The sequence below is a fragment of the Cryptomeria japonica genome, chromosome 7, assembly GCF_030272615.1.
Source record: "Cryptomeria japonica chromosome 7, Sugi_1.0, whole genome shotgun sequence".
Taxonomy (NCBI): domain Eukaryota; kingdom Viridiplantae; phylum Streptophyta; class Pinopsida; order Cupressales; family Cupressaceae; genus Cryptomeria; species Cryptomeria japonica.
In genome coordinates, this window is record NC_081411.1 from 518,243,741 (window position 1) to 518,257,206 (window position 13,466).

At 38.2% G+C, this 13,466-nt stretch overlaps 1 protein-coding gene across 1 annotated transcript in view; it reads left to right on the forward strand.

Annotated features, from left to right (window-relative positions):
- LOC131061662 (uncharacterized) overlaps positions 1 to 13,075 on the forward strand; it is a 265,563-nt gene extending 252,488 nt beyond the window's left edge. Inside the window, exons 13-17 of the mRNA XM_057995474.2 lie at positions 10,654 to 10,930; positions 11,058 to 11,116; positions 11,217 to 12,381; positions 12,531 to 12,589; positions 12,755 to 13,075. Coding sequence (XP_057851457.2) covers positions 10,654 to 10,930; positions 11,058 to 11,116; positions 11,217 to 12,381; positions 12,531 to 12,589; positions 12,755 to 12,921 — 1,727 coding nt within the window. The 3' untranslated portion in view covers positions 12,922 to 13,075. The remainder of the gene's footprint in view (positions 1 to 10,653; positions 10,931 to 11,057; positions 11,117 to 11,216; positions 12,382 to 12,530; positions 12,590 to 12,754) is intronic.
- The last annotated feature ends 391 nt before the right edge of the window (positions 13,076 to 13,466 follow it).

Below are 13,466 nucleotides of genomic sequence, written 5' to 3' on the forward strand. Positions count from 1 at the left end.
GGTTGGGTTGACTCAATGGCCCTTAGATCAGCTTCTAGCATGTCGGGTGCGAGAGGAACATCAGCTCCAAATGCATCGATGTCACTCTGGGAAGGTGGAGCAGGTATATAATCTAATTCCACTACATCTTCGGACGAACTAGGGTCCTTTGACGATGAAGTGACCTCTGGTCTCCTTATAGGAATCTTCTCCCTTCTTGTTCTCTTGGACGTCCGAGTCCCTCTGCAAGCCTTAGCATTCTTTGTCTTCTTGGGATTTTCAATTTCTACCCTGGGTGCACTGGACGTTCCCTCATCTTCGGAGGATTGAGAATCGAGGCTACCCATTAGATGGTAGGTGAACTGGACTCCTTCGTGAATTAGTCTCTCAATCTGTTGATGCAGCCATTGGTCGGTATATCTTGCTGGGGCTGCCATGACTGCCTCAAAATCAGTGATAGGGTCTTGTGACCAATCAACGCAAAGATGCCTTACTACCTCAAATTCTCGGACCTGGAGGCAATTTCCTGAATCTGTGAGTTGATCTGGGACCCGACGAGATTCATAGAGTCGCATCTGCTGCACACTCAGCCTGGAATATTCACGCCTTCGGACTTCATAGTCATTAGAGCAATTCTTCCAATAGTCTTCAATTGATTCCTTTGCTCTGTACCGTCGGCCATAGGCTCTCTTTGCTAGATTATCGTGATCGAAATATTTACTCGGAAAATGCTCTTGTAGGCCATAAGAGGCCAGCTCTGCGAGGGATTCCTCTGCTAGGGTGGGGATCTTCAGATGGACATCCTGGTTGCCTATAATCATGGGGAACGCGAATCCAGCCTGCTTGCTCTCTGAGTAAGATGCCGGCCGGACGTGACTGCTTTGCAACCTCCATAAGAACTATTTTGTTGGTTGGGTACCATGGAAGTTGGAGAGGGGCACCATCAAAGCCCGCTATTCAGATATAGGAGATCCTTGGGAACTGGATGAACCAGGCTCCGTATCTCTGTATTAGAATAGTAGCTTGCTCTGAGAGCCTTATGTGTAATCCTCCCTGCATTAGTCTGACCAGGCGCATTGTGAAGGCATCATTGACGCGCTCATATTGGCCAATTGCATAAGCTAGGCTGCTCTTTTCTCTCTGAGCTATATCTTGGTAGTGCAGCTGCGGGTAACAATCATAGACCTTTACTTGACCAGGCCCATTCCCGATTTCACCTTTCATTATCAAACCTGGCAGCGGCTGGTTCTTGGCGAACATGTAGACCAAGTAAGAGGTCATAGTGAAGTACCTTTTGCTCTCGAGTTCAATTAGTTGAGCGTGGATGTTGTCACTTATAATTTGGGCCCAGTCAAACTTAGACTTCCCAGCGAAGACTTGCTCTGTGAAATAAAACATCCACTCTTCAAAGTAGTTGGATTTAGGAAGTCCCATAACCCGGCTAAGTAATGTGACCATATCCCCATGCTCATTATGAAAGTCACTTCTTGGGGTCTTTTTCCCAATTCTGGCGCTTGGAAGCCTTCTCTCCTTGTACCACTCTTCGTTGATCAGTGTTCTGCATCTGGCCGGATTCATATCATATGCCCCCTATGCTTCATCTATAGTCGTGGCCGTGGGATTGTTTGGGAAGGGAATGTCGAATGTGTCGCCAATGGCCTTAGGAGTGAAGTTGGCGAGAGTCATATTCTCGAGGAGCACCAATCTGGAACCTAGCTGATAATGTCGGGCAGCCTCTACCACTAATTCATAGTTTTGTACTGTTGGAGGAAATCTCGCCGCTTGGGCGATGCCACTTTCTACCATCTGTCTAGGCTTGCCATATGCGTTAGGGGAGAAGACCCGATTCCTGAAGTCCTGGATGTCAATATGGCCTAGGTTGGTATCATCGACATTGTCCCAGACGCTCTGAACTTTTGACTCCCTCAATCCCCCTCTTTGATACTGGTACTTCATCCTTTCAACTTTGCGTGGGATATCTGATTTGGATGCTTGCGATGTCTCGGCTGTAGCAGGCGTCTTTGATGATTCTATCGCCGATTTAGGCATTTATCCTGCACAGCCAGATGCGGATTACGAGGCAATACAAAAGAAGTAAGGCGGGTTAGATAGAGGATACTCCAGCATTCAAGGATTAATTCAAAATTTAAATTGGAAACAAAGTGATATTGCTAGCTGAGAGCTTGATTGAGCAAAACATTTATTCATGAAGCTTTCGATCGTGAAGTTATATTTAAGCACTTTCTGGATTAATTTTCAAAAGGGACAAAGCTCGAAAAATTCTCCTAAGTTTAAAAAAAATGCAATTTCTTGTCAAATCTTAGGAGCAAATTCTAATTTTCGACTACTTTGAATGATGCTTTAATAGTCGGAAAAAGATGCGAATTTTGAAGACTTAAGCACTCTAGTCAATTTTGCACAGGCATGCGTCCAATTTAAAAAACATTTCACATGATCAAGAGAGACAAAGCATACTTACCTGATGAAAAATGGATGGCGAGAAATTGCCCGACTTGTTGCGCAAAGATGAATGGATAGTTCTGCAAATTCTGAATTCCAACGGTTATCTCTCTAATTCAAATTTTCGCGGTTTGGATTGGAAAAGAATTTGCAATGTCGAGTTTTAGACTAAGCGATTTTCACTTTAGGCGAAATGGCAATTTGAACTTGGACGCCTGGAAGGGTTTATGTCAACGTTTTACCTTGGATGCAAATCGCCCGAAATTGGCTCTGCCTTTCAAAACCCTACGCGAACTTCAGGTGCCTCCACGTTTATCGCCTACTTTACTTTCTGCGCAGTGATTTTTGGAGAAATGGGAGACTTCGGAGCATTCGGGGTTTTTGCCAGAATTGCCCTTGCTTCTTCGTGGCTACACTCTAGCTTGCGACTTCGGTGGAATGGAGGTTTTTGGAGCCTAAACTGCGTTTTACCTTGAAGGACTTCGACTCTTTATTTTTTTCGGACCTTTCATGCCTTTTGTGATTTTCGAGGCTTTCACGTTTTTTGGCGACTTAACCAATTTCGGACCCTAAGGCACCTTTTGTGATTTTTAAACCTTGAAATTTCAGAGCTTTGAACGCCTTTTGCGAACTTCGGAGTTTTCACGCCTTTTGGCGACTTGAAGAAATTTCGGAGTTTTCAACGCCTTTTGCGAACTTAAAGAAATTTCGGACCTTAAGGCACCTTTTGCAACCTAACAAATTTTGAAATTTTGGCCCTAGGGTCCGAAATTAGACAACTTAAGTCAAATTCGGACCTTGGGGGGGGTTTTGCAAACTTAGAGGTAATTTTCGGAGCTTTGAACGCCTTTTGCGAACTTAAAGAAATTTCGGACTTTAAGGCACCTTTTGCAACTTAACAAATTTTGAAATTTCGGCCCCAGGGTCCGAAATTAGACAACTTAAGTGAAATTCGGACCTTGGGGGGGGTTTTGCAAACTTAGAGGTAATTTTCGGAGCTTTGGCACATTTTGTCAATTTTGAAATTTCTCTCCTTTTGTCCCCAGGGTCCGAAATTCGGCCCCCTGGGCGATTTTGCAAGCCTTTGAAATTTCTCTCATTTTGTGCGAGCTTGGGGACTTGGGCGAGTTTGGAGGTCTTTGGCATTTTGCAACGAAATTCGCTCCTTCTCCAGCTATCGAAAATCGTCATTCGTTCAAATCTTGTAAACTCCGCAAAAACAAAACCTCATGCAATCTATCTCATTGCTCCTACGCGGAAATGACAATTTTGGGTCGTCATGCGACCTTCAGACACGCTGCTCTTTGCTTGGCGGGCTTCGCCAACTTCTATCACCTTACGCCTATCCAAGACGATTTCACAATTTTGAACAATCTCTTAGTATTCGTGCCCGAGGGCTAGAATAGCCTACTGGAATCATCGGCTCTTTTCTTTCAACATCATCACTTCACGGACCGGTTGCGGGCTTGCTCGAAAGGACGCGAGACGTTCTGCGCGAAACTCAACAGGGCAAAGATGAAAGGCTCAAAAAAAAGAAAAAAAAAGGGAAGGGGGACCCTGTCGGCAACAAGGAGCGTGTGCAATGCACAACACCACCCAACATTGTATTAGAATTATCATTTCTAGTAGTTTATTGAGCTAACGATCCCCTCAACACTGTATGCTCTCACCTTCCCATATTGGGCACTTGGTGATCAGAAAGTGGAAGGGTTACAATTTCAGCATTATTGTATTTTTTATTTCCTAACCTTAACGAGTTCTTGTTGTGTTGTAACTAGAAATTAATCAAAAAAAAGTGTGGGGATATTACAAAAAGATAGAGAAAATACCTAGAAGCACACAAAATTCCTCTTAAGACTTATGATGAAAAAACCACTTTAGCTCTACAACCAACCGACAACCTGAAAATTCACAAACACACCAAAACACATCAGAAAACATCAAATGACCCTACTACAATGAATTCCATCTGTTCTTCATTGTAAAGAACAATCCTCAATCTCAACTGGTTGCTATCTTTCAAGCAAGAAGCCAAGAACCAGCTAGGAGGTATGCATTCCGAAGCAATCAATCGAAATTTCGGCAGCACTTCGTTGCAAATATTTATGGATGAGAAAATGAGAGCCCAAGGCCCTTATTTATAGCCCTACTACAATGAATTCCTTCTGTTCTTCAGTGTAAAGAACAATCCTCAATTTGAACTAGTTGCTATCTTTCAAGCAAGAAGCCAAGAACCAGCTAGGAGGTATGCATTCCTCGAAGCAATCAATCGAAATTTCGGCAGCATTTTGTTGCAAAAATTCAGGGATGAAAAATGAGAGCCCAAGGCCCTTATTTATAGCCTCACATCATACCAAATTCAAATTCAACTCCAACTCAAATGACGCCCAAATTCAAATGACTTTCATTTCATCTCCTTGGCATTTGGCGCCCAACTCCTTTCCACCCCTAGTCGCCACTTTTGATAAACATTAGGCTTTATAAAATATCATTGATTTTGTCATAAAATTAAATTGCATTTTGGCACCCCACTATGAAGTTAGGATAAAAATATTATTTCTCCTCTCCAAGTCGTCCAAGTCTAAATAAAATAAATATAAGCCTTAACCATTAAAATATACCTTCTTCAACTACTGACAACTGCCAATATTAAGCTGAGGCCAAAGTATTGAACTGCATTGCTAAAAATAGTCATCTGAGTTGGAACATAGGACCTTGCCAAAAATAATACTGCCATAAATAGTACTTACTATAAATAGCATATTGCTAAAATACTAAGTGTTTCCAAAGTGATTTTGACCACATTTTGAGAAGCAGCCATACTTACTAAAAATAGTAAGTTTGAAAAAAGTCACCCAATGCAGATGCATGTCGAGTCATCCCGAAGCTCTCTGAAAACCTAGAAGGAATCCAGAATCCAAACTGGCAAACTCCCTCAAAAACACCCTTGCAATCATCAAGGAGTCCTAGAAAATAGGAAACCCTAAGTTTTGCTCTTGACTAGCCTACGGCCCTCTGGAATAGGCTAACGACCAACTGCACTGTTCATTGTTGAGAAGGGGACATTACAGTCAAACAGTTGGTAGAACATTGAACCAATTAATATTTCTAAATTAAGTACTTGGGAACAATTGCAACTATCACACATAGAAATGAGACTTGAACTCAGCGAGGGTGACTCAACTCGAGACTCAGCAATAAACTTGGTACAAACTCAACAAAAACCTGACAAGTGAAAAACCCAAGAAATTTAGAGATTTTTAAGAATTTAAAACTTGTTTCATGCACCCTTTATTAAATAAACCTTAAGACACAATAACATCATCAAGTAGAAGCTAATTTGATCACATACACAATTATACATCAATCACATAATTATAAATGCAAGTTTTAGTTGAAGGAAATAACACACTTAGATATTTAAATATTGTCAAATGTATACAAAACTCATGGAATATGAAATCCATGACATCAAATGTTCCAAACAAATATCAAAACAATAACTAGAAGTCTATGGCTCAAAGGAGCCTGCATCGCTCCTACAAAGGCGTCTAAGGTAGGTCCCACTAAGTAGTGGGGGTTTGGGAGTGGAGATGCTAATGGGTTTGAGAGGTAGCAATGATAAGTTGCACAAGGTGTTAGATGTGAGAAAAACCCAACGATAGGAGTGCAGGGAAATAGAGAAAAGAGAAAAGAGAGTGAACAGAGCAAAATGATCTTTTTAGGGACATTTTAGGTTTTTGTATGCAAATGTTTTTTGAAAAAAATGTCTATTTTTGTTAACTTTTTATATTTAAAAAAGATAATTGATTCTGACTGAGTCTAGGAATCAAGACTCACCAAGTCCGAGCCAAGTCTACGAGTCTCGGATCTTGGTGAGTCTCACTCTAGACTCAGACGAGTTCGAGTCCAGGCCCCTGGGACTCGCCTAGGGTCACCCAGCTTGGGACTCGCCGAGTCCAGGCGAGTCTCAGAGCTATGCTATCACATATTTACAAACATTTACAGGCATTGAACAATTCATGGACATTTTAACAAATAGTTGTCATGCATCAACCTTTCATTGACAATTTCACAAACAATTGGCCAATAGAACCCTTGTTGATATTTAATGGAAAGATACAATAATGGTAGCAACTAATATGTTATACATTAAAAGAAACCATGCAATAAACATCAAATATTTTATGCATCTCTCATTACAACACCTTACATTTGTTAAATGCTAATATTCACATTAGAAAATCACCAAACTCACAAGTAGTGCCTTCCAAGGGAGATTATACAGTTGGAAAGTGTTTATTCCTCTTTCAGCGACAGGTACTATAGCAGCCTTCAAAAATATAAAATTTGCTCAAAAATTAGATTAAACAAATATCCTTTAATATATCCAATCAATGAAGCACAATGGTGAATCTTGGATGAATTCACTTAATCAACTAGTTGGGTTTTCATTCTTCAGCTAAAAAATGAATCAAGTTCAATCTCTCCATCCAAACTGGTTCAAGTTCAAGTTCAATCTCTCAGTGCTACTCTGCTTCCATACAATCCAATTGGTGCTGATCACCATATTGCATAGTGCCACTCTAACTTTCACAAGTCGTCTTAAGACGATTGTGTTTGATGCAAAACGGGTCTCAGCAACCTATAACACAAATTATTGAATAATGCCAAATGATTAAAAAATGAAGCCAAAATTTAAAGAAGAATACACAATATAGCTTACACAATGATATTATGAACATTGAAAATTAAAAAAAATCAGAAAATGTAAAATTAAATTACTATTTCACTTACCTTCAAGCTCCAAATTTGAATAGGTTCTAAAAATCCCTTGAGACATGTGGTGGTTTGTGATGAACATCTGGATGTCCTCAGCCTCTGCATACACATCTCTAATCCATTTTATTTTTTGCCCAATCCTTTGTAGCATAAGATTGAGTGAATGTACCGCACAAGGTGTCTAAAAGATGTGATTATAGCGTTGCTCAACCAACAAACCAGCAGCTCTACAATTTTTTTCATTGTCCGTTATGACTTGGACAACTTTGCGGGGTCCCACAAACTCAATGGTGGAGATGAGAATTTCTGCAATAAATTGGCCATCTTTTATTTGGCCCTCACAATCCACAACTTTCAAAAACATTGCCCCTTTAGGGGACACCGCTATGACATTGATCAAGGGACGATTTTTAGCATCGTTCCACCCATCTGAAACAATTGTTACACCTGTCTCAACCCATGAATCCCTTATGGGTTTCAATGCATCTTCAACCCTCTTCACCTCTTTCTCCAATAATGTTCCACGTACCTTCTCATAACTGGGGCCCTTATACCCTCTTGGAGCCTCATTAACACTTTTTATCATTTGCTTCCAATATGGGATGCGAACAACATTGAAAGACAACCCATTTGCATAAATGCACCTTACTATATCTTCGTCAGCATTGTCTCTACTCTCATTTTGGAATGTGGTTTCTAAAGGCCCCTTTGTTCTTTTATGTGTCAAGGGTGGTTCACTTTGAGGTTCATTTGTGGCAAAGAAGGGGTGGTCTTCTACTACAATACTGGGATTAGAAGGGCCTTGCATTCCCTTTGTTTTCTTTGATGCGGTTTGGTTCAATCTACGGGCTTCTCTCTCTTCTGCCGCCTCATGCTCCCTAATATATTTCATCACTGTCTCATCTGGTATAGGTTTACCATCTTTTCTAGGGCATTTTTTGATGCCCCTTCCTTTTATTCCACACAAATGGCCTACCACTTGATAATATGAACTATTACATTCAATATCACATCCATGGCATCTCCAACGGAATCCCCCACCTCCCGGAAGTTGTTTTATAATGTCAACATATTTCCATAAGGGAGAATTTGGATCATTTCTTTGTTTTGCAATTATTTGTTCATTGCCAATGGAGGAAGATGTAGATGCCATTCTAGTTCCTATGGCAAGAAATAATATAAACATATTCAAAAACAAAAACTAAATAATGAAAAAAATTGAAGTTTCATGTTTGACAATTTGTGAAACAAAAATAGTTGGAAAAATATGTTAAAAAAACCTACCTCTTGCAGCCAATGGAAGCTTGAAAATGTATGGAAATGATGCTGCAACACTTGTTGAAGCTTCAAAAATCAGTCTTCAACTCCTCTTTGATCTTGGAAGCCAAATTTTGTTCACCCTTTCTTCAACCTGCTCTCATAAAACTTTTGTTTGCAACACAAATGAGGTGAAATGAGTGAATATACTGTTTTAGAAGTCACTTTTAGGGTATAAGTTTCACTTTTTAGAAGGCGGAATTCAAAAAAAAATTAAACTTGGCCTATTTTTTGCCTTTATGAGCCGCCCAGCCGCCCGGGTTCGACCTGGGTCCGCCCGGGTTCGACCCGGGTTTCAACCAAGGACGAATCACCTCTGGTTTTTTCGAACCCTGGTCGAACCCAGTTCGAACCGGACCCGAACCACGGACCCGGTCGAACCAGGACCCGTACTAGGGGGGCCCAGGGGCGAACCCGGTAACCTAGATAAAATGCATAAAACAAACTATCCAACTTAATAAAATAATTAATTAAATGTAAGTTGACCAAAATTATGACTTTATTTAGACAGCTTAATTTAATTAATTAAACAATTATTCCCTTATCATATCCTAACTAGTCTACAGGAATTAAAAATAGGCTAAAGGTGTTTGCCAATCACTTACACTTGGAAGGGGACATTACTTTCATTCACAAAAAAAATCCAAGTTTTACATTCAAATTCTTTTGTTCACCCAACACTTTGCAAACTCAACAACAAGAACTATGTCACGCCCATTCAATTTCTCCACAAACAAAGTAAAGCCTCTATTCTATTATTCCAAACTCTCACATTTTTTCTTATGTGGTTGCAGCTTATGGGCTCAATTTTATTTCTATCACCCCCATCATTTTTGGACTACCCCCTACAAATAGGTATTGATAGGAAATTCCTCCCTCAAACTCTCTAGAAACGAAGTACTAGCGAATAAAGAGGAATGATTACAAATCATTCAAGATTTCTCCCTTCGCATCACATGAACTTTAATTATGTCTGATTTTATCAGCCAATACCTACAATGTCCCCTTTTCAATCATAATTGGTTTGTGAACAATTAGTCTATTTTTCAAGTTTTCTTGTAGGATAATTGGTGGGCAAGGGAGAACTCCAAACTTCATGGAGAGCACATGATTGGTCAAGTAGTGGCATTGTTCATGGAAGTGAGTTTAGATAAACTTGTTGAGCCTCATGATGCTTTTAGAATGCAATTCTGGCCTTTTGGGAGCTCTCCAGACTTCTTGGAGGAGCATGCTATATTTAGACAATCACCAAGTTGCCTCAGTTCATTGTCCTAAGTCCTTAGTGACATATTGGTATGATTAGAAATTTAGAATTTGAGAATTTCATATTTGTATCATTTTGATGCTTTCCGTAACTAGGTGATATATTAAATTATTAAATAATTATTACTTAAGCTGTCCTAAGGAGGAAATATTTAAAAAGCAACTAAGTATTAATTATTTATTTAAAATTGTTTTAAGTTGGGCCTATAGGGGGATGCCTAAGCACAAAGGGATCTTTTACACATGAAAGAGTTCATGGAGGAGAAAGAGAGATTATTATTTTATGATTATTTTCCCTCCAAAATGCTAGAAAAGAAGGTTGAGTGCTCATTGTTGAGGTTAGACTTGATACAATTATTGCTTCTGCATATGAGAAAACCTATGTTCATCTCTAATTTTATTGAGCACGAAAACCCTTTTGATGTTATTGTTATTTCATCTACCTGATTTGTTTTGTACTTGAACTTGGCCTTGAGGGCTGTGACATGTTTAATATTTACCATCTGATGTAACTGAGCTTTGATCAATGCCAAAAAGAAATGCTTACAAGTAAATATTCGCAGAATAAAAGATGACTTTCTAGAGTAGAGAAAACTTATTTGTACTTTCAAACTACATGTCCATCCATGCAGTTTATGTTTGCTTTCATGTTCATATTTTTTGTCTGTACCTTCTCTACTTATTATATAAATTGGAGACTAGTTTGCATCGCATACAGCCTGCATGAACTCATTTTAAAGTATATTATGTTGCAACTTTTCTTGACAGTTTCTTTCCCAGCCTTTCCTAAAGACTAAAGAAAATTTTGATTTATGCTTTCTTTTCCTTATAATCTATATTGGCGTATTGTAGATTGGAGTACTATTACATTGAACAAAGAGCAGGAATCGAAAGGCAAGAGTTACAAATTTAATAGAAAGGATATTCAAATGGCATCCATAAATTTTTCAGAAAACATTACTTTAAATAATAAGCCACACCATAATGGAGTGTGCAAAATGGCAAGCCTGAGGAATAACGTGAATGGTATAGCTACTGATCTAGATTGTTCATCATCAAGTACCTTCAACCCACATTTTACAACAAATTTTGGAACAGAAAATGGTGATGACATCTGGGATACTTTCAGGTTGTACTTTTAGATCATATTTATTTTGTGTAATATTTTTCCAGAAATAATTTTAAACGCTCAACTCTGAATTATTCTTTCTTCAATGTTAGTCTATGCTTGACATGGTGAATTTCATGGATTTCAGCATTGATGAAACTCTTTCAACCAACATAGGGAACAATTCTTGGCTGTATGACGTTCCTGGTTTGTGATGAAATAATTTAGTTTTCATTTTCACTTTGAAACACTCTTTTCTCCTTGTGACCATTCTCACCAGTTCATGTTAATTTTGTTCTCTTTGCAGTGGAAAGGAACTGGTCGCAATTTGAAAACATGCCAAGGCATTTGGCTGACTTTTTATATCTAAGAACAGAAAGTTATAGTGTCAAAGACATTATTAATGATGAGTTGGAGATTGATGGCTACAGAACAATACTGCCATACTCGCCAAATTTCCACAATCAAAGGCTTTGTGAAATGCAAGATGATACTACTCTAGAACAGTTTGGCATTGACAGTTCTAGGGCTATGTCTGGAGACTCACAAACCAGTCCTTATCTGGGAGAATTTTCTTTTATGTTAAAAAAATCAGATTTAAGTTTGATGAAAAGCCATCCACAAACAAAAATGAAAGTAACCATGAACGTAATGAGTGAGTTGATGAATGATAAAAGGGATTGTATTGATTCATCCTCATTTAACTCCAGATGCAGCTATGATGAAACTTTTCAATCAAAATTTCCCACCACCTCAAGGCCTGAAAGTGAAAAATCCAAGTCAATTGTCTTGGGAAAGATGGAGCTTGCAAAGGAAGGAAATAAAAGCATTTCTTCTCCTCTCTATTTTTTGGAAAGGGAGGAAAAGATGAAGTATTTAGCAATTCCTCAAAATGAAGACCAAAACAATTGTATTAAAAATTTGGACAATAGGATCAAACTAAACACAATCTTTAGCAGCAACAATGTAGAGAAAAAATTCCGTTCAGCTGATCAATGCAAATGTAAAGACTCACAGAGAAGGACATCTCAAGATTCTGAAAATAAATCAGTAGATTCTAAACACAAATCATGTAGTTTTCAGAAAGAATCTTCATTTACATGTGTTAACGCAATCTTTAGCAGCAAAAATGTAGAGAAAAAAATTAGTTCAGCTGATCAAGACAAATGTAAAGACTCTCAGAGAACGACATCTCAAGACTCTGACGAAAGATATATAGATTCCAAACACAAATCATGTAGCTTGCAGATAGAATCTTCATTTACATGTGTTCATGGTCAAGAGATTATCCAGCCCAGGGTAACTCAAAATCATATAGATGAAGATCATCATCTTGAAGTAGAAGAAGCTCAAACCAAAGAAAAGGAAACACAAAAGGCCCCCGTCTTTCATGAATATGAACACCTCACAATGTGTTCTAAAGAAAACCTCGATGCAAAGCCTAAAAGATTGGAAGATTGCAAAACTCAAGGGTAAGTTCATTTACACATATTACAGGATTGACCTTTCAAGATTCAGCTAGAATGATGTTTAAACATCTAACACTAATATTGTACAAACGGCCTCAACTTTACAGTTCTAATCTATAACTTTGACTGTTATGTTTGTTCGCTTTTGCTAGGCTTTCCAAAGAAGGTTATCCAAACAAGCAATCTCGAATTGACTTATCAAGTTTGCCAGGTTTATTCTCGATGGAACAATTTGGGTTATTTATAAGATTCTAAACTTGTATTTGACACTCGAGTAATTATAGATAAATCTAAATTTTGTATCAGAGATGCAAGGTAGCCTCCATGATGCGAAACAAATTGAAAAAGCACTAATATTTGTATTACACTTTTGCAGTGATGAATGGAAACAAGATTGAGCCTCAAGAAAACAAGCCAATGATGGATGACGTTGTTTCCATGGAGTACCAAGCCATGCTTGAGAGTTATATTTTGCAACTTAGCTGCATGAATAAAGCTTTACAACAAACATTGGATGAGGAAATCTTTGATAAAGGGAATTAAATTGAATGAACTCCCAACCTCTTGCATTTCATATTTCAGAATTCTATACTCCTTTGATATGCCAAATCTTCAGAGCAGATTTTCTGTTGAGATGTAATTCATGGTTGTAATAGTGTCAATGGAGATCAATCTTATTGAAGGATTGCTTCTCAAACATTCTTTTCGTTCCATTATCCTTTTTAAACATGTGCTAAATGCTTCTTCAGTTTGTTCACCATGAGCCATATGAGGTTTTAAGTCTCATAATTCAACTTCCTCTAATAAACTCGTACTAAAATTGCATCTTATAAAAAAAAAAATTGCTTGGTAAAAAATAGTGTTTTATTGTAATGTCCCCATTTTTGGCCTAGGTTTTTGGAGAAGAAATTAATTAATTAATTAAATTAAGACACCTAAATGTTTTCTGGCAACTTGTATTTAATTAATTATATTAATAAGATGAATATATTATTTTAATAAAGTGACCTAGGATCAGAAAGAAAAGAAAAGAAAAGAAAATATTGTAAAGTCACATTTATGAGCGAAAAAAAAAAAATATTTGAAAA